The sequence below is a fragment of the Danio aesculapii genome, chromosome 21, assembly GCF_903798145.1.
Source record: "Danio aesculapii chromosome 21, fDanAes4.1, whole genome shotgun sequence".
In the NCBI taxonomy this organism is placed as follows: domain Eukaryota; kingdom Metazoa; phylum Chordata; class Actinopteri; order Cypriniformes; family Danionidae; genus Danio; species Danio aesculapii.
The window spans coordinates 26899141-26921553 of NC_079455.1; the positions used below are offsets into that span (position 1 = coordinate 26899141).

At 38.2% G+C, this 22413-nt stretch overlaps 1 protein-coding gene across 9 annotated transcripts in view; it reads right to left on the bottom strand.

Moving 5' to 3' along the window:
* Positions 1–369: 369 nt before the first annotated feature.
* Positions 370–22413, bottom strand: part of rimbp2a (RIMS binding protein 2a) — a 75408-nt gene continuing 53364 nt past the window's right edge. For 2 of the 9 annotated variants that reach the window (XM_056446494.1, XM_056446488.1), the window contains 17 exons: positions 21010–21187; positions 18348–18496; positions 16133–16212; positions 15712–15821; positions 14698–15498; positions 13742–13893; positions 12427–13311; positions 10733–10861; positions 10465–10611; positions 10265–10373; positions 8074–8199; positions 5692–5858; positions 5445–5613; positions 3388–3485; positions 3200–3271; positions 2971–3120; positions 370–1507 (listed from right to left, as the gene is read on the bottom strand). In XM_056446494.1, coding sequence (XP_056302469.1) covers positions 1319–1507; positions 2971–3120; positions 3200–3271; positions 3388–3485; positions 5445–5613; positions 5692–5858; positions 8074–8199; positions 10265–10373; positions 10465–10611; positions 10733–10861; positions 12427–13311; positions 13742–13893; positions 14698–15498; positions 15712–15821; positions 16133–16212; positions 18348–18496; positions 21010–21187 — 3711 coding nt within the window. In that variant the 3' untranslated portion in view covers positions 370–1318. Of the gene's footprint in view, positions 1508–2268; positions 3121–3199; positions 3272–3387; positions 3489–5444; positions 5614–5691; positions 5859–8073; positions 8200–10264; positions 10374–10464; positions 10612–10732; positions 10862–12426; positions 13312–13741; positions 13894–14697; positions 15499–15711; positions 15822–16132; positions 16213–18347; positions 18497–21009; positions 21188–22413 lie in introns of those variants that run through there. The other 7 variants (XM_056446489.1, XM_056446487.1, XM_056446495.1 and 4 more) reach the window with 5 other exon arrangements.

Below are 22413 nucleotides of genomic sequence, written 5' to 3' on the forward strand. Positions count from 1 at the left end.
AAACAAAATGTGTAAGCTGGAGAAGCACTCATTAGTGAATGCTGTGAAAATATAATAAGTTATGCCATCTTTTTTTACACATGAAAAGAATTTAAAAACATTAAAAAAAACATGTTCTGGGTGAACCGGTGGAATTTGACACCAAGACACCCGCTTTGCTTCAATCTTTCTTCTTAAGAAGACCAAACCACCCTTATTGACTTTAGAAAGGAACAGGAAACAACTGGTAATTAGCAGCACGTCACAGTATCACAAAAGTTTATAACAACATATGTCCCTTATCAGATTTAAGGGGTTGCACAAACATGGATGCAAAGGGGACACACGCTCGCACACATAAACACCCTCACATTCACCAAAACACACACACCCACACACACATACCGATTGTGCATTTGAAAGGCAAACACAGACACTTTCCAATGTATTTTTATAACTTGAAAATCATTCTTGTGATAATACAGGAAAATGAGTTCTCAGAGCAAGCAAACGGGAGAGTACTTGGCAAAGACTGATGTATGAAGACATCAGATACAGCCCTTACGAAAATAACCATGGTTTATGCTCTTATACTGTAGTAAAGTGTAGAAACCATGGTTTTTGGCAGATTGATAACCATAGTTCTAATGCCATGGTTTCTGTAGTAAGCCATGGTTCATTTTCGTAAGAGAGGTAATTATACTGTACGTACTGAGTTAAGATGAAGGCCACAGCAATGTTTAAAAGGATTTGCTCATCCATTATCCTGGTCAGTAATGTATTGTTGCACCTTGCCCATCTATCTAAAAATGCTTCTCAATGGAAATGTTATTTGATTGTGGTCCTTTTAGTGTGTCGGACTAATGCACTTGATATGGTCTGGAGCTTGACAGCATTTGCTTCTGTTAGACTGACAATGTCAGGCAGTACTTTGAAGTGGTTGTTATTACCAAGCGCTTTACCAAACTTTAAAATCAGTGAGATTAAACAGTTAGTTCAAAATCCAGCACTTCGATTTGAAATATGGAAATTAGAATGGAAGTAATTGCTTAAATATTAACAGCCTTTTTTTTTGTCCTTTACATCACAGTATGAATAGATGCTTTCATTATGGCGGGAAATTAACACTGATATGACTGATATCTTTATATATGTCATTCCTTTTCATCTGGATTTTAGATCTATTTTAGAATGTGTGCGTGGCATGTTAATGAGAAAGCCGTTTAGATTTTTTTGTGAGGAAAAGACTTTTCTGAAACATCAGGGATTTGCGATTTCCCTTTTGAGAGAAATTTGTATGCTGTTTTAGCCATATGAATTTGAAATCAAACTCATACTTTTACTTTGAGAACTTTTTGAGCAGTTTCTTCCCCTTAGAGAGCAGTCCTTTTTTCTTTTTAGACGCCAGGTCTCGTGGACCCCTGGCGGGGCTCAGCGGCCTGACTGGGCCAACAGGAAGCAACGGACGCACAGTGGGTGAGGCGGGTCTTCCTGGGGCCGGAGCTGGCACTGTACTTTCCACAGGCACCTAATGAAACATCCATGGGGAAGGGAAAAGTGGGGGATATTACACAGCAAGCCTATCTTTGGCCTTATCATCTGCCTCCTTTGCATTTAACAGTCTTGTTTGGAGGTTTAAAACGAATTGCCTCAGACTAGACTGACTAAATTATATTACTGCTCACAGACTGGAATTCTATTGAGAAAAGGCAGATAATATGGCAGAACTGAACTGAATTAACTGCTTCATTTGCCTGCTAATCAAAATAGGAAATGTATAAATTATTCATTAATTAATTTGTATTGTTATACAACATCAAAATACACAGACCTTACAGCACAAGGACCGAACAGCACACAAACCAACTGCAGATACCATACAAGTCTAATGCACTGGAACATTAAGCATGTTTACATTTTGACAAATGTTTATCTTTAGTTATCTTTAGATGACAATAGATCATTCATATTAAATTTATGCTACATATAAATCCTATTATGTAGCATTTATGTGTAAAAATCTGTATAAACAAATCCCTTGCATGAGACTGATTGCTGGTATCGCCAGTTGCTCAACTTACCTAGCAAAGACAAAAGTCTGCTAGGGTGGGAAAGGAACAACAATCCTCAGCTTTTTGTCTTTTTTTGGCAAAGCCGGTGGGAAAAAAGGAAAATCGAATGCAGCGACATCATTAAAAAAAACAAAAACATTGATTATGAGGAGAGAAAAAAAAAAACAACAGCACATAAACACAAACGAACATATACTGTACTGTATGTCCACTAGCATTTGTTTCACGTTCTCATTTATTTCAATTGTAATTACATCACGAATGCTATCATTTTAGTCTCTCTGGAAGAGATGAGATGAGTAATATTTATATGTTTTGTTAGTTCATATGATCTGAAAAATAGAGTTGTTTGTTTTGACAATGTGCAATATACAAAAAAAGAAACAAAGCCTCCTCAAAGAAGTACAACATCTGGGGTAATGTAGTTTACCTTTATATAAAAGCTACAGGTCTGTTCTGGAAAAAACAGGCATGCGTCAATTAAGTGAGTTTCCAAATCAGTCAGGGTCACAAATCACGAGCCACGGACCCTATGGATTTCACAAAGCACTTTGACTAATGCAAACAGCTTCACTTAAGTAGGGTTTTGTGGTTCAGTGCAAAGATGCTTTATGCTTTATTCATAGTCCGGTGCAGGAACAGAATTTGGCCTTTTCCACGGTCCTCTGGCGAACATTCGCTCTCTTAATAGAGTCACTTTCATACCTGTCTCTCTATGCTCTCAAAAAAAGGCTCTGTTTGCAGTGGGCTTTGCTTCTCCCTTTCCTAGAGCAAGAAAGGTTGGACTGGAAACCACCACCACGGTCACATAACGAAAAAACAAACAAGCACAAGAAAACACAGAGACGGCGAGTGGACCGAAACTCAAACGGAGGATGAATGGACACAGGGCCTAGCGCTGAGAACGGCGATGGTGTACCCGTTTGGCCTCTGGACGTGCTGCCGGTGCCGGATTGGGCTCGTCCTGACCGTGGTGAGAGGGAGTGTCCGTCAGATAGACCTCCACGTCATCAGGCACTTCTTCAAGAAAGTTGGATGGAACCAAGCCCCGATGTCCATTAAGCTCACCCTGATAGACAAAAAAAAGGGGGGGGATGGTTTCACAAACTCTGAAAAAATGCAGCAACTATGCCAGCATCTACACTTACATAATAAAAGCCATCCTCATCTATATCTCCAAAAACAGCAACGATATCTCCAGCACAGAATGTCAGTTCAGCCTGCCATAGAAACAGTATCATCAGTAACAGTGAACACGAATAGTGATAACACAGTAATAGTGAAAAATGAGCAGATAAAAAAAACCTGAGAGCGCATAAATACACTTTTGCACTACCTCAACATCAACATTTGGGGAGCTCTCTCTGGGGTCGTAGTCATACAGGGCAACCATTCTTCTTGTGGCCACTGGATGGCGACCTCGCCTATTTTGTTCTGCTGGAGAGAGAATCGGTTTTTCTCTGAGGGAGGATGTGTTCAATACAAGGGCTGCATTCGAAATTGCATTTTTACCAACTACAACTTAAAATACGAGACGAAAAATACAGAAAATTATAGGTATTTCTGCAAGAAATTGTGCATCCAATGGATACTTTACTATCCCACAAGGCCACAGGAGAGAGGATTTGTGAATTGCAGTGAAGTAATGCAACAACTGCTGGTGGGTCATGAATGATGAGGTAATGACAACGTGTGAAATGTATCTCCAAATTACATACATACCACAAAATTTATACTGTATGGAACATATCTTATTTAGATGACATTAAAAAAATCACTGTTTCAAATTAAGTATGCACTATGGAATTTATAGTATATGGCATCTCCTATGCCAGTGGTTGCTAAAGTGGGGGTCGGGACCCCCTGGGGGTCACGGGATAATGAGGAAGGGTCGCTTTGTAATTTCCAAAAATCTAATTAATTTTATGAAACTACTAAAATTACCACATTTTATCAATAACCTACAGAAGACAAAAAAAAATTTAAACCCAGGTAGCAAAGAATTCTGGCCCAGATTTGGCATAAAGCTGGCACAGCAGGCATTTGTCCAGCACTGGCATACAGCATGTCGGCCAAACATGGCCCAGGTTTGACAGAGGTGGCACCATCTTTAAGGCGGCACGCAAAACATGTCCAGATGTCAAATGTAGTATTTGATAATTGATAAAATTGATATGTGGGCCACGTAAGTTTGGCCTATATTGACCCACTATTAAAATGCATTTAAATTATTTTTTGAGTAAAGAAATATTTTGATGCACAAAGTCATTTTTATCTTCCTGTTTGCATCTTCTAAAGCCTTTATTTTAATCCAGGAAACAACAAGATTTAATAATCTATTGTTTCCTGTATGTTGCAAAATAACCGAATTAAACCTACATTACATATATTTTAACCAAATTATTATTTTACAAATTATATTATTATCAACCATTACTAACCATTACCATTATTAATGCACCTAAAGCACAATGCTTCATGGGTTTATCAATTTCATTGCAGTCATGAAATTAACCAAATATAGCTTCCAGACAATGGCCAAACAAGGGCCATAGCTGGCCCAGTTCAGGTCGAGTTATGGGTTATTAACTTGGCTGAGACTAATTGTGTGGGTCAGAGCTTTTGCTATTTTGTTACATTACAAAAAACAACATGCAAATAAAAATCCATCAGCCTTTCTATTTTTCCCATTCATTTAATTTATATTTTTGCGACTCCTAGGGTGATTACGTTATATTAAATCCTATATTATATTAAAAACTTTCTCACACCTTTATAACACTCACATTTAAATGATGAATAGACTTGGGCCTATTGTGTGTGCTGTGTGTGCAAGCTTTATATATTTATAACCACCTCAGAGGAAATTGGGGGTCGTGAGTCACCAGCATCATTATTTTGGGGGTTGCGGACTGAAAAGTTTGTACTAATCTGTACATTAGTTCTTTATCCAATAAACTTGTCACTATAAATGCATGTGACATTAAAGTTAATTGGGCACAAAAAACCCTTCATTTCATTTGATTGAAATCTGTCTATTTCAAATATTCATTACCTGAATGTTTAATAATAGATATAAAATATATTTCTTTATTGTTTCATTGTATATGTTAAAATTCTTTATTAGCAAAATAACAAAATAACACAAAATAACCATATTGTGGTTATTAATATAGTAATTAATCAATGAATATTTTAACATTAATTATTCAGAAGCTAATATGTTTTATTTTGGTTGGAAAGTTTATTATATCTGTTTCCTCACTTTTTTAGCTGATCTGAAAATGCAATCCATGACTCAAAAACTATATTGAAGCCATAATAAGTTATAGAAGTGGTTAAATTTCTGTATCAATACAGTAAGCACAGATCAGTGACAAGAAAAACTCCCACCTATTCTGTCTACAGGAGTGTTGAGTGGGAGAAATCCCTGTTTCATGAGCTGCTCCATGGTTTCATCATCCTCAGCACGGATTTCCGACACCATGTTACAGGGGATGAGTCCAGACCTGCCCCGGATCTCCCCACGATAAAAGCCATCATTATCCTTATCACCAAACACCTTAGAGACAGAGGAATGCTTAAACAACGGGTGGGCCATTTAACAACAGATCCTTTTCTCCAGCTGAGTTGTACTGACCTTGATTATCTGTCCCTCTTTAAAAGGCAGCTCCTCATCAGCAGCGTCAGGGTTCGGGGACATGGAGAGAGGGTCATAGTCGAAGAGCGCCACAAAGATTCGGAAATCCTCCTGCTCGGACTCATCGTAATATGGGGGAGAGCGCCGGCTTCGGTCACGGTATCCATCTACAATGAGAAAGATTGGTAAAAAATAATTCATAGGCAGATATAATAGGCATGATGTTACCCTATATGAATAGGTGGATAGCCATGTCCTATGGTGCTATACCTTTTAATATTATAACTATTATTAGTACTGCTCATATTAATTGAGAGGTACTATTTACTTGTTTTCCAGTAATATTTGTACTTATACATTTCAATTTAATGGTCCATTTAACTGATTTTCTTCTTCTAAATTAAATTAAAAAAAATTATGAATTTTAAAGTGTTTTATGATAAGTAACGCTGAATTTATTTGATAAAAAGAGTAAAACATAACATTGTTAAATATTATTACACTATAAAATTATTAGTTTTCTATATATTATCCTTGGTTTCATATGATCCTTCAGGGATCAGTGTAATGTGCTTTTTTGATGCTCAAGGCAGATGTAAAGACCCTTTCGATGTGATGATGTCATTGGCCCATAGACTTTCCTGCTTGCTATCAAACTAATGGAGTTAACTTGTTAATGAAGGTTTAGAAGTGGAACCATACCTCACTTTGTCTCCTTAACCCATCACCTACTCCCTAAAATTTATTTAAGGCAGACCAGCCCTCTACCACTGTTCTTCTCTTTCTTTCGAACTCACCCTCCCTTCCCTCTATTTCCTTGCTTCACATTCACAATTCTATAACCCTCTTTTTACTCCTAGGTTGAATCGGGGGGTCCAATCAGTCTACCAAAGTATTACAGAGATGGTACCCCCACTCTGAGTCTCTAGGCATCATCGTAGGATGCCCAATCAACCTACCTACTGTACATGTTCACTGTTTTTCCTCTTACTTCCCTTCCCCTTCATCTCACTGTTCTCTTTCCATCCTCTTCATCCCTACAATAAAGTCTAGCTCAAAGTGTGGCATGGACCATGCTGGTGGATTTCATAACTGTAACAAGAGGCAACTCAATAATAACTCATGTTAAAACAGCTATCATAACATTATTTATCAATATGTGGCTCTTTTTGGATTCTCGGAAGCTATAGAAATTAAAAATGTAAAACAAGAAATACGTTGAGATCATTGTTTTTGCTTACATCCCTCAAAATGATCTATAGCAGCAATGTTGAAAAATACGATTATGGATCCAGGATTTGATGAATATAAAGCTTGACGTTTGATTAATTTCTTTAAAAACACTTACTGACCTCAAACCTCTAGTTTTTAATTATGTTTGTTACATTATTTGATTATTATTTTAGATTATTAATAAGTAGTCATCTACCAAAATGCTGTCCAGTTGTCCTGCAATTCAAAACCATAAAAAACACTCTTAAAGTACAAGCTTACAAGACTTTTGAAATGTGGGCATACAAACATCCAAATGACATTTAAAAGCAAAACCAAAAAGCACACATTCAATCTTCTCTGTATATAATAACAAACATGCAATTCAGTCCAATGTAGTGAAATTCCTCTCCATATTTGCACAATCCATTTATTTGCCAAACATGTCTTGGGTGGGTTGAAGAAAACAGACATTTCTTACAGTAATATGATGGCTGTGATGTGTGTCACTGTGTGTGTTTGCCTGAGTGTGTGGGTGTGTGGTGATTGGGAGTGAAACACCCATATGGCAGCCAATTACAGATGAGCAGCAAGCCAAACATGAAGCTCCTGACAGCCACACACACACAAACAGAGAGAGAGAGACAGAAAGAGAGAGCACGCAGTCTGAGCTACTGTAACCATGCAGAGATCTGGATCTGAGGAAGACCCATCAGATGGGGCGCATTAGCCCCGGATAAAACTACACCTGTTTCCTTTTGTCCCTGCCGCATTTTTTTTGAAGCTATGCTCGACTGTGACTCCAACATGCCCAAAGTGCATTCCACACAGTTGCCTTTGCAGTTGATGCCAAGGAACCATTTGCGTTCTCTTCCTGGTCAACTGCTGCCTACAGTATGTACATAATCATTCAGTGTAAGATGCCGCCCTTTAACTTTCACCATTCAGTCATGCATGGCCAAAGTAAAAGAATGATTGTGGTCGGGTTGAAAAGAGGAGGGGTTTGGCAGGCATCCATTGGTGGGGCAGTGCAAAGGGGGAGGAGCATTCTCTGTGCAAACATGTTGCTATTGGCTCTTACAGCCCCGCTTCCAACACAAGCTTCCATCTCGGTGCAGTTTCATGCGGTTGGCCATATTCTTTCTCCTCGGACCTTGCTCTAACACATACCATAGGGAGGCCTGCGTCCCCCGTGCCTCCGGGAGGACCATGTCCTGTGCCGCGCTACACTGCCATAGTAAACATCCTCCTTGACGGGAGAGAGGTTCCCTTCACTGTTACTCTCAGTGGTTATCTCTAAGGGAAACACCAATCAGAGTGTCGTTATACCACCCTGTCACCCTGTCCAGGCATGGAGACACCCAACTACTCTGGCATCTCTTTGAGAAACCTTGGCTGCGTCCGAAAGCTAGGCAGACTTGTTGCCTTTCTGCCTGATCAATCAGATAGTGGTGAGGAAGCATCATGGTTTAACTATCCACAACAAACACAAACAGCTGGTCAAACTGACTAACAACTGCAACATTCTGACACTATTTTAAGTTGTTAGATCAAATGTCATGGAATCAAATACAAAGTACAGCTACATGATTCATTATTAAAAGACCACAATCTCAGTTTAAACAGCCATGCAATCTCATTCTAAATGATCATGATTTACATATGCTTATTAAAGCTTTGACAATTATAGTAGCATTCAAATTCACAGTATGATAGCAACTTGACTCTTCAAATGAGATTGTAGTAATTACATTGTTATGCCAATAGGCCAATATTTAGCAATAAATTATCAAGAGTGAGTTATTGATTTATTCATTTGAAGTGAGATAATATTTTTTGAAATATATATAAAACAAAACAGATTGATACAAATGATGTTTTGCTACTTGATTGCTGTAAATTACCTTTTTTTCTGTTATTTTATTTAGTTTTTTAGTTTAAAGGTTCAAGACACCCTGAAGTACTATTTTAAAAATGTTAACAGATTTATGTGTGTTGAGCATCAGTTAAGACAAAGTTAGCACCTGTCAGCTTTAATTGTGGGGAAACCTGGATAATTTTAAGCTTTTGTCAGCTAATTTCATCTTCTGGGTTTAAAATAATTTTTGGGGCGGGATTAAAATCAGTGACCTAGCGCGCATCTCCTGGTGGAGTGATGACACGCTGGTTTCTCATCATGATTAATATTGGAGCTTTCTTATTCTATGAGAAGACCCTGCTTCTTTATGATTCATGACTGCATGTGCTTTCCGAAGGCAACGGCAAGGACCTGCCAAGCTGTGAGACCCAAGGACTGGGTGAGACCACATCTGCGCACGCCATGAGTCATATGTGTTTGTTTCCATGATCCACCGGTTTTGTTGCAAGTTTTTCCTTGCGATGCTGTCAAGACCCATACAGCAAAGCTGTTGCTTTGCAGCAAGTATTTTTGTCGAGAGAGCTTTACGAGAATTGGAGAATGATGGACTTATCAGTTGAGTTTGTTACCATTGAGACACATCACCTATATCCGTGCTGCTGTATTCATCTATGTTTAAAATCCTCCTGATCAAAGGCAATTGAAATAGATAGGGCAAAAGACCTGCTGCACTGCTATCCACTGTGTCTGCATTCTGACCTGGGGATTCAGGAGGAGAGAAGTCCTCCTCATTTATAGTGTTTATGTAAACATGATTATCATTATTATGATATAACAATTGTGGTTATGTATATATGAAATTACAAATAACAAATGTAGCAGGAGATTTAATTACTGTTTATTTCTTTGCATTTTAACTTTGTAAACTATAAAATCATGGGTCTCCTCACAGTTTGTGTCTCATTTTGTAAGCCAACTGACAGATGTTCGCTCCCCTCTTTTTACCCTGCTCTGCCGGCCATGCCCACTCTTCCCACAGCTCTCAGCGCTCCCCGCCCATCTCGAAGCATTTTTTGAAAAAATTCTGAGGTAGACTTGAATCAAAAGAGGGGGGTTTCATGACCCTTTAAATTTGTGATCCTCAATTATTCAAAAACGAGCAGAAATGTTAATCTATGCCCCCTTGAAAATTAGATCAGAGAAATATTTCTCACTAGAATGTGACATGATCACTGGAATAGGACGTCCCCTTTTGCCTTCCTACCTGCGCAGGCAGCAATTTTTAGCGTTCGGACGCAGCCACTATGACAGACATAAAGAATCAGAGAGTGTAATAATGGCTGAAAGCAACAGGATATGATTATGACTGGATCACACAGTGGTGGTCTGACACACACTGACAAGCTTATGGACATTTAACAGTTTAAACAGAGATAATGTGGAGGACAGACAGTCCCTGATCTCAAGTCTCAGATTCCTGTCTTTAACTAGGAGAGCACTAACCAATGGATGGGACCGTGAGGGGTCGGCGCTGCGGTTGAGGACCTCGGTGAGGTGCCTTTCGGTATGAATCCCGATCCAGCTGACCCGAAGATGGACCGCTGCCTCCAGTCTTGAATGAGGAAGAAAAGAAAACTATTTATAGTCATGCAAACCTGGATGTTTTGGGGATATTTTGTGATGTGTTTCATTTTCTGCAATACCTTGAGAGCATTGTGGGAGTTTCGCCGCCTGCCTTCTTCATGCTGCATTTCAGAATACAACTCCTCCTCATCCTCTTCCATGATGTCTGAGAGGTCTGACCCTCGACTGCTTTCCGTATGATACTCTTCACTGTGACTGTAATGAGACTGTGAAATGCAGATTGTGTGAGGAACACAAAAACACAAAGCAAAGCTAATGCAACGAACCACCTCAACCATCTTGTTTGCTTGAGGTTGTATGGTCAGGCAATCATTTCAACTGCCATACCTGCCTGCCCAGCTCTGAGCCCCTGAGGAAGTCATCCACAGATGCTCCTCTTCTGCGGGCCTGATAGCTTTCCTCATCCTCTTCCTCATCTGAATTTTGAGAGTGAAAGCCTTGGCTTCTCCTCTCCATCTAAATATATTAAAGTGCTTTCAGAAATCTTAATAAAGAAATCTGACAGTTACGCTGAGGTGAAGTTATGACAAGATATCTAATTTTCTGTATGTTCATTAACTCTTTTTGAAAGAGTTTTCATGTACACACATACAGTATTAACCCTAGAATGCATTAAGGGGTTAAACTGATCCGATAGGGTATTTTACAATAAAATGCTATGACTGATATTTTATGTATTACTCATAAAAGTTGTTAGCCTCAGCAAAAAAAATCTCCATATTTGTTTTTCAAACACATTTATATTTTAAAATTGGCTAAAATGTACAGACAAAACCCCAATTCTTTGCAAAGGGATTTAAAATGGCACATACTTTTCCTATGGATTTCTAATGCACTACTGGACTTTTGGTCAACAGTAATAATAATAATACTTGTCTGCAAAATAATTTCTATAAACATATTTACTTGATGATTTGCTAATTCTAAACACTAAGCATGTATAATAAAGGTCATAACGCTGCAATGTCACAATGTTAAATAATTCCATAACACTTACAGTTTGACAGTTCACTCAAAATAGAATTCTGTCATTTAATCTATACATGAGACTTAGGTTAATCTAAAAAACACAAATTAAGTTATTTTTAATGAGACCTAAGAGGATTCAATCCCTCTGTTCATTATATAAAATGATTGTATCTATTTGCAATATTTAGTTTAAGCCATTTGATTCATAAAGATTAAGTTTACCATGCAGAATGAATCTTCTATGCTTTAGTTATCTTGACTTTCAATGATTAAGGGATAGAAACCTTTCAAGTTTCATTAATAATTTGTGTTTTGATAATGGACAAAAGTCTTGTGAGTTTGACATATAATACTGGCTAGTAAATGATGACAGATTTGATCTTTATTGGATGATTTATCCTTTTAAGTGAAAAAAAAAATCATGCATATTATAAGTTACAATGATTTCATATATATATATATATATATATATATATATATATATATATATATATATATATATATATATATATATATATATATATATATATATATATATATATATACAGTTGAATTCAGAACTATTAGCCCCCCCTTTGAATTTTTTTCTTTTTTTAAATATTTCCCAAATGATGTCTAACAGAGCAAGGACATTTTCACACTATGTTTGATAATATATATAATATAATAATATATATAATATATAAACTGCTTTTATTCTAGCCGAAATGAAACAATTAAGACTTTCTCCAGAGGAAAAAATATTATTAGACATACTGTGAAAATTTCCTTGCTCTGTTAAACATAATTTGGTAAATATTTAAAAAAGAAAAAACTTCAAAGTAGAGCTAATAATTCTGACTTCAACTGTATATATTGACATATGACCGTGTGTGTGTGTGAGAGAGAAAACAAAGAAATTAAAAATTAAAAGGAAGACTTTAAGCATTAACAATAATATGGGTCGTTTTGACCTCTGCTATTGATGTAGGTTTTTTGGGTCATGCATTCTAGGGTTAAGGCTGGTATTGAGTTATATATATATCATGCTCTTTGCTCACTCTTTGACTCACCCGACCACTCTCTGCAGCCACTCTCTGGGCAGCCTCTCTGGCAATAGCCTTGGCCACAGTGTCAGAAATGAGTGTTCCCCTTGGCTGGGGGAGAATCCTTTGAGGGGATGGGGAGCGCCGATTTGGGCAGGCCGGGGCCTCCAAGGTGTGTCCGTGTGGCATGCCTGTGGGAATGCCTGATGGGGAGCAGCCAGGCTCCCATGGCTGAGGTGGGCCCCCTCCATGATGAAGCATTCCCGGCCCTGGCTCTTTGGTTTCCAGCTCTCTGGCACTTAGTGGTCTTTGGGGTTGGGGAAGGGGCAGTTGGGGAATGTGAGGCTGAGGCATCGGGATAGCTGGCTGGGGTTGCAGCATGGGAATGGGTGGCTGGGGTTGGGGCATAGCCATAGGCTGCTGGGGTTGAGGCATAGGCATGGATGGCTGAGATTGGGGCATTGGCATGGATGACTGAGGCTGGGGCATAGGTATAGACGGCTGGGGTTGAGGGATGGGATGTGCTAGTAAAGGCTGGAGGTGCGGTGGAGAGGGCTGCGTGGGATGAGGCATGCGGTGTGGATGAAGGTGAGCTGGGGGCTGGTTGGGGCAAATTGGAAGGGGCTGAAGATGGGTGGGTGGCTGTTGTCCAGTGTGAGGAGGAAGGATTTGTGGATGGTGTGGCATTGTATGGGACTGCTGGGTTGGGAGAGGGGGCTGCATGCGATGAGGAAGAGGGAGAGTTTTAGAAAGAGGCACCAGCAGGTGGTTTGGAATGACGGCGACATGGGAGTCTTGAGATTCTCCTTGTGCTGATAAAGTCCTGACGATAACCTCACGGGCCTCCAAACACTGGAGTCGGTTCAGCTCTACTGCCACATAGTCTGCCATTGGATATAACACCTCAGCGATCTGAAACAGCATTAAGGTGTGGTCATATTTTTTAAATCCAGCCATTTCGATAGGAATCCATGCAATCAGAAAAGTGACTTCTGTGTGAGCTGTACTTTATACATCAATTCATTATTGATGATGAGTAACATTTTATGCCCCCAAAATTTGCTGATGTGACCAGACCTTTCAAATCAATATTCTTCTTATCAATCACCCAAATAACAAAAAAGACTTTTAGTGTGAAAATCATTTATTACCCAAAACCCTTGAAAACCTTTACTTCAATGTTTGGAACTACCCTGCTCCACCAACAGGGGGCATCACTGTGAATTTCTAACAATTTCTAACAATCTTCTTGATGACACTTGTTTAGCCTACATGCATTTAAACACTGTTCTGTTCACATAAGCATCATCAGATGTGACATCTGATGCATGCATATCCTTACCCTCTGACCCTTAGTGCACACTGCGTAGCCAATGATATTTGCACCATTGGACATTCCTATTGGTGACATTGCAGGGGGCTTCCAGCGGACTTGGAGGATCCCTGGGGCATGTCCACACTGGACTTGAACTTCTTGTGGAGGCAGAGGGGGCCCTGGGGAGGGACAGATAACCACCAGTTAACTACTGTAACACTTTTCATGCAAAACATGATACACATCTGCCTCCCTGTATTCAGTCAAATGCGTTTACAGTAACATGGTCATTTCAACATCTTCACAGCTGAATAATAGCACAAGGGCATACATTACTTCCAAATGTCTGCATATTTCAGCTAATTAATTAATCCAATTAGCCCCACTAAATCCATTACTGCTATGTTAAGTCAAGTGTTGTGCTAATCAGAACAACAAAAATAGCTGTTTTCTGACTTTTATGCATTCCTAATCCCAGAAGAGACTGTGTGCAGTTTTAGCAAGATGTGTATGACAACCTTTGTGGCTAAAAAGTGATTTTCTCAGTAATTGTGATATTCATTTGAGCAATCCTGATACTGACTCCTATAATCAAAGATCAATTTTCCACTCTGCCTAATTTCAGTAGCGGTGTGAAAATCTGTTAGTTGGATACTTACCATCAATTTGGTCTGAATGTGTTCTGAAGAGCTCTGAATGTGTTTTTGCCATCATTATTAAAAGTGATGCAAAAAGAGAACTCTCAAACAATAAGACTTTCTGTAAGTTAACCTTATAGGATGCACAAAGGTATTGCAAATTATAAAACAGCATTATCAAATTTCTAACTGATAACTAAACTATAGACCAAAATGATAGATCAGAGTTTGTGGATCAAAATCTAATCAGCCATTCACTGATTAGAGTACCATTCATTTTATGCATCTAATTTCCTTAGAATTGGTGCTATATCTGAACAACATTACTGTACAGTTAAATCTTACCTGCTGCCTGAGTGCAGAATTCCACCCCAGTCTCTCTCTTCTCTCTCTGCTCCAGGGGCATGTGCCAGGGCACCTGGTGAGGTTTGGCCAACACTTTTACCTTGTACACAGTGGCAGCTTTCAGGTTCACAAAACGCAGTTTGTAAGAACATGGCTTAACCACAGCATGCTCCACACCATCTAAGTACACAACATGGGCGTAGTTACTATTACTGGGCAGCCAGGAAAGTTCAGCAGAGTCACGTAAGATATCGTCCATGCGCAGGCCGGTGGGGGCCACCACAACATTTCGGCCCACCAGCAAGGTGCAGCGCAACTCATCGGAGAGCCCCCTGTCCGTCACGCTCTGTACTGACACGCGGTAGGTGAAGGCAGCCAGATCTAGCTTCTCAAGAAGCAGTTTGGTCCTGCCCCCAAATGGCACAGAAGAACGTACTTCACCCTCCACTAAAATATTGTAACCATTGATGTTTCCCCAGCCGAGGGGCACCATGGGTGCCTCCCAGGCCACTATCACACTTCTTGCCAGCTGTTTGATCAGGTTGATCTTCCTAGGGTAAGGCACAATGTCTTCTCCCAGTTCCTCTCCATCCAGAGCCCCTGTCCCATTACTGCAGTGGCCGAGGACATCACTGCTGATGCTATCCAGCGGACCGCCTCCATCTATGGTAGTCAGACTCAGACAGCTCTGCTCCAGCCTGCCATGCTCCTCTACCCCTTCAATAGAAGGCTTTTCCTTGTCCTGGACAAACTCCACAAAATTCGAGGGAACCAAGCCACGCTGGCCATCCAGCAGCTCTCCTGGAGCAAGACAAATAATAGAAAGCTGCAGCAGATCTCATTACATAAAATATAACTGTGATGCATGTCATTAGAATACATGCTGCCAGGTAATTCCTACTGATTAAATTCACTGTTAGTCTTTGCCTTTTATTTATACTGCAGTATCCATTAGCAAAGAAGTTACTCAATGTTTTATGCAATTTCAATAATATTACAACATTTATTAATTACCTTCATAAAATCCATCATCGTCCATGACTCCATATACATACAAATACTTCCCTGCCACAAGGGGGAGCTCTGCTTCAGGATGTTCATTAGGTCCATCGTAGGGATTATAACTGACCAAAATAGCAGACAGTAAGAAAACAAATATTAAAAGATGGTAAGGTTTTAACAAGTAAATCTTTTTATTTGTTTCTTTACGATAAACATAGTAACATTGGCTTATTGAAGTTACATAGACTTTTTTTTTACGTGATAAATTTCTTTGGCGAATACAAAGTTTTATAAAGCAGAATGTGAAAAGTAAATATTTTATACCATTATAAATTACTTATACTTTTCATCAATTTAATGCTAAAAAAAAGACTGACCCCAAACTTTTGTAAACATCTTCAGATAAATAGTCGCTAACCGGTAAGAAAAGTACCTGTAGCGGGCAGTGCAAAGACGGACCTGGCCTGTGTATCTCGTTTTGGACCTCGGAGTTGGCCTCACCTCATCATCCATCTATGAACACAGGAAATCATCTTAAATTTTCATGTTAACCATAGCAACAATAATATACTATGACATTGTTAAAGAGACATTGTCATTATGTAACATCCTTTTATTTCCAGTCCTGCTCCCAATGTGCAGTGTATGCATGTGTTCATGGATGATCTGATTCATGTATGATGAAGTGCATGGAAGTAGAGATGATTACTACCTATTTGCATTGATGTCAATCAGAGAGACAGGGAAAGCAAAGCTAAAGTGTGTAATATCTATGATGATGACAGCAGCACAAAATGAAAAGGCAAAAACAATGACAGGTTTTGCCATTGTTGTGAGCAAAAGTTTGGTTGCAGCACTCAGTCAAAGGACCAGATTTACCCAACAACAACAACAAAAAAAGTGTGCGAGTCCTCAAATTAAGGGACAAAGATGAACATTCTCAATTACAAATCAATCAATGGGCAAATATGTATGGGTGCAAAGAAAATTGTTCAAAATTCATGATCTCAAAGTTTTCCTTCATAAAAAATTAAGTAATTTAACTAACGCAGATATGATACACATATTGAACAAAAAGTATAGTTTTTTTTTAATGAGGTCTATTTATTTATTGGCCAAAAGTAGGCATTCCCATAAAATAGGCAACCTTAATTTAAGTGAAGTTTATTTCTAAACTAATTTTGAGAGGATCAGATGCTTATAATTGACCACGTTTAGTCCCACATCAGCCAACGATATAGTGATTTCTGGCTCACTATAAATAACCAAAGTTTCTTACCACAGTTATCTTCATATTGAAGAATCCCCCTTTTACCCCTACTTCTGCTCCCTTTTCCTTGACAGAGCGGCACGGCGGCCCAGTGGTTAGCACTGTTACCCTGCAGCAAAAATGTCACTGATTGAAGTCCTTACTTTGACCTTAGACGTTCAAGTCCATAGTAGACATTTCTGTGCGTAGTTTACATGTTCTCCCCGTGCTCGCGTGGGTTTCCCCTGGGTTCTCCGGTTTCATCATGTGTGCAACATAGGTGAATTGACCAAACTAAATTGGCACCATAGATGAGCTCTTAACCAGCAGTATATCTCTTCATAGCAATCCCTAATTGCCATTATCCATAAATAAGCAGGGGAGTTCTCGAGACCCACCTAAGCTCAAACTCACCTCTCGCCCTGCAAAAGGGAGGGAACTACAGGCTTGAGGATCTTATGAGCTCAGGGCTCTCTCCCAGGACAGCATGCCAAACACGCTTTACGATCAATCATCAGCTGTGTGAACTCTTAAAGTGACCATAAGACATAATCCCTCTAGATGCAGAGGTGAAAGACTCATGTTTACTTTCAGTAAGCCATATTTGACTGTATTTATGTGAAATAAACCACAAGATGTACATTTTGGCAGCTGTTTGTGATGGTGTTATGTGACTCACTCAAGTAGTCTTTTAATTCCTGAATTAAAAAAACCATATCTGGCAAACAATTTGTTCGGACAATGCGTTCCTTTGGCATTCCAAATAAATGAACGCTCTCAGTTCTCTGGGGCACCTACTCCTGGCAGCAACAACTTGCAGCCATTTCAAGTGCAACATTTAAGACATGCTTTTTTAGGTGGTAAATAATGGTGCAAATACACATAATTTGATCAAAGCAAATTATCCCTCCCATAAAATTAGCATCCGACCAGGAAAATCCTACAAATACTGCATATTTCAGGTGCAAAAACAGCCATGTCTTTGCAGTTTCAGTGCCATTCTTCACTGCACGTCTAGTAAATATGCACAGTACTGTTTTAACACCAAAAAGACAGTTTGCACTGGCGGAAGCAGTTAAATTTGGCTCCAAGTGTAAGATCACAAGTGATTTAGGATTATGTTTAGGCATCTAAAGTCTCAAAAGAATTAGATTTAAGTTTCATATAGAAAACAGACTTTCTTTAAAGCATCTCTGAAGCATCAGACAATCTTCAAACCAAACATCTGATGGGAGGTCATTTATGCTCCTAATTATAGAGAGGCCAATTATAAAAGCATGAAAATAGCACATATATTCTCCCCAGTAAAATCCAGGCAGATAAACAGATACTGCTTTTTGCTCACAGCAATGTTTAGCGGAATGATCAGATTATGTGTGGTTGGCTGAGAGAGACCAACCTCTGAGAGGGATGCTTGCATGGGGCTGCTGGAGCGACTTCGGGTTTGGACAGTGGGTTTGACCGTCAGCTGCTCTGGTTTGTCTCTCTTGTGTTGCTGTACTATGGGCAGTTCTGAGACCAGTGGAGATCCGTCAGATCTCTCATCACCTGCAAGCATGAGTTACTGCGTTCATGAGTGATTGCGTTCAACGAACAATAGGATGGATCTGAAAAAAAATGGATCTAAATAAGGCTGTGAAATAAGATGCAAAATTAAAAATAGGTTCTAGTTTAAATGAAATGAAATTTGTTTCATGTAGTAAAATAGATTTATTTTTAAATTGATTTACCTATGCATGTATTACTGTAAAAAGCTGAAAAGTCTGATCTCAACATAGTTGACCGGTTACTCCACAGATTATACCCACTGTGGTTGATAGAGTAGGTTTAAACATTTGACAATTCAGATTTCAATAATTGATATTCCTAAAGTTTGTATAATAATAGCTATTTTAGTTTTCATTATTTAAGAAAAGAGTGCTGCAGTTATTTATTTGTGATAAATTCCTCAAACAAGGTCTGTGAATAACACAAATCTCAAGAAACCATATTTTCACATTTTATTTTAAGATATAAAAATACCCCCTTGCGAGCTTTTAACTTATGCTATTACTAACAAGTGGCTAATCAGGAGATTGAACATCATCTCAAACTGGTAAGTCTGCTTTCACTGTAAAAAATGTTGGGTTTCATACAAACAATTTGTGTTGGGGCAACATGAAGGAATTAAGTTTGCTTATTAAATTTAAGAGGATTGAACATAAAACAAAAAAGTTGTCCCCCCCAAAAAAACTCAAGAATTGTGTTCTTTCTGCTCATTTTAAATAAGTAGTTTAAACAAACAGCAAACGTAATTTGAGTGTCATTAAAGGTGCTGTGTGTAAGTTTTTGACTCTTCTAAAGCATAAAAATACCATAATATGTTTGCAGATATGTTTAAGAAACATGCCAAGTAAACATTCTTGTTTATCTAAAAAACAATGCTGAAGTCGGATATTCTGCTTTGAAAATAGGCGTTCCATGCCAGAACGGCTGTCTTTGTTTTGGTCATTCAACCTGTCCATTGCCAGTTTAGCCAATTATATTTCAGCACCCTGGGTTGCCATGTTGGAAAACCGCATTTTATTCATTTATTCTAAAAGGCTCTTAAAGCAAGTGTCCATGAAGAAAATACGACTTCTGGTGGACAGTAGCAGACTCCAAAATGAGACCCATATTTAGAGTTCCACATGAGGTTATTGATTTGCAAATAATACGAGCCTAAACATTAGGTGAGCAGGTTACATTGTAACCCCGTGTCCGAACAACGCGCTACGTGACAAAATTTGCAGTGATAAGCAATTTGGCTGTTTGCACCAGACGAAACATGACAGAAATTTAAATTTACATGCTGTACATGCTGAATCACTAATATGTGTTGGTTTTGAGTCACAGTTCAAAAATTCAATTTCAAATGGTTTGTTTTATTTTTAAGATCTGAGGTGAACTATCTGCTGCTGCTTTCAGTATATGGCAATAAATGTCATGTAAAATGGCATTCAAACTCACATTTTTAGCATTTAACACTGAATAAAGCCCATGAGGTGTACCTGAGGTGATCATTGTCAAAGTTGTCTGTTGTTCAGCTGCAGAAATAGAAGCCGTTTATAATATATCAATTCGAGTTGTTGGCTAGAGCAATAATTCCTTTTAATATGGAAAATAATCCTTCTATTGTGTGCCGTTGCTTTTATATAGAACATGATTTAAATCAGCCTTTAGGATCGATCGTCAGACTCACTCCTGTTGGTCCTCAATCTGGCAACCTGGGTGCTAGCATTTGTTTTGATTCAGTAATGTAATACCTAGTTCAACCACTGGGTGTCAAACTTACATACTGCACCTTTAAGTTATAATCATTCTTCATTAATCAAATTTTCAGATTAATTTTTTTTATTATTTAAGTAAAAGCTGAAAGAGTTGCCTGCTTTTAGCTTTTACTTTTGTCAGTTGCATTTAGGCTTCAAAATGTGAAAAAGTTGTGCTCTTCAGTACAAGAGTCATGAACTATTGATGGTCACAGAGATTATTTTCTGCAATAATCCAGAAGCCAATGGAAAATCCTAATGTTTATTTCCCCCAAGGGAATCAGGGAGATGGCAACTTCTTGGCTGACCTACAAAAATGCATCACTGCAGCACTCAATTTAAAATCTCAAAAAAGTACTATGATTTTACCATGATACAATGATAAAATGGGCTTCTTATATAAGAAGGTATGGATGCATAGGAATGTTTTTAAAGTCATATTTACTGTGCATGGTGCTCCAAGATACCAAAAAAGTAACATTACTGTTACTCCATGCTACTGCCATGCAATAAAACATGCTAATACAATAAATAAGTCCCCAAAACATGGTAAAACCATGATACATATTTTGTGAATGCAATATGTTTCTTGGCTGCAAACACAAATCCAAAAAAAAGGCACCCGAGAGATATTTTTATATAAATTAGCGGCATTTTAAGAAGGCCAGAGCTGCTGGAAAGGTGTTATCAAAACTGCCCACAATATTGTAAAATAACTGTGATTCATGTGGGAGAAAATACACCTCCAAATGTTTTTAAAAATGCTTCGCTCACTTTTTTCTGCCTGGCGCTGCAGGCTGTTGTAACTGTGGCACAAGTTTTTCTCCTGTGAGTCAGCGTTGAGTGTATCCTCGGCGTCTGACCCCAGGTGATATTTCTCCAGCTCTTTCGACAAAATATTGCACTGCTCACTCTGTGCCCGGCATTTCTGCTCTAAGTCATGAACCTTGACCTTTGAGGGTCACAGTAAAGAATACAAAAGAAAGAAGTACACAAGCGATGAAATGGAATCGTTTATATCATACAAAGGAATAAATACACTAATCTGTAGCAATGGTTCTCAAATGGTTTCACTTCAGGAGCTGCCAATAAGCAAAATCATGCCCAACAATAAGGAGCACTTGACCATTGTGTAGCAGTAGTGTGATTTAGCAGTCTGACACATGGAACAAACACTGGGAAAATACTGTAGTATTAGAAAAATGCCTGTTATTAGACAAATTTCCCAGCATTGAAACACAAAAAGTTATAAACTTTGATTGGATGCGAAGCCTGTGAAATTGATTTGGTAATTGTTTTCTCCTTTAGGAGGCTGATAAGCCTATTTACTCAGATGATCTAAGTGGCAATTTTTAAGGAAACTCAACTTTTTTTTTGAAAATGGTTTAATTTTAGTTAAACAGTTAAGTTTTGAAAAAGTTTAATCCATTCAGCCGATCTCCGGGTCTGGCAGGAGCACATTTAGTTTAGCTTAGCATAAATAATTTAATCTGATTAAACTATTAGCTTGACCAAAGAGTATCAATAAAGAGTATTAATAATTTTCCTATATGAAGCTTGACCCTTCTGTAGTTTGTGTGCTAAGAACGACAAAACATGAAAAGTTGCTATTTTCTAGGCCGACCTATACTCTGCGATGATGCGCAATGGTTTTATGCAGCGCTATTACCTAGTTACTTAGCATGGGGACTATTTTCAGGCGAATAAGTAATATAATTGTATCTGCTCACAGCAAAAAAAAATTTTTCTTACTTATAATTTTTGTCTTGTTGCTAGTCCAAATATCTAAAATTAAAGTGAAGAAGAATTTTTTAAACAAGAAAAAAATAATAAAACAAAGATTAAAACAGACTAGACTTCCAGGCTTAAATGGCAAAATAGATTTTTCTCCTTTTTTGTAAATTTTTATTTCTCTTATTTTACTCTTTTTTATGTTCTATAGACTTTCTATTATATATTGTTTAATATGTGTTTATGTATGTATGTGTATATGTGCATTTATATATGTGTATGTGTATATATATTTATGTATGAGTGTGTATATGTATGTGCATGTATTTGTACACTATACTAGTTTATTTGTCTATATATACATATTTTTTGTTGTTTCATTCTATATATCTACGTTGTATTATTTGAAAAATATGTTGTATAACACGCATCATTTTTTCTCCCTCG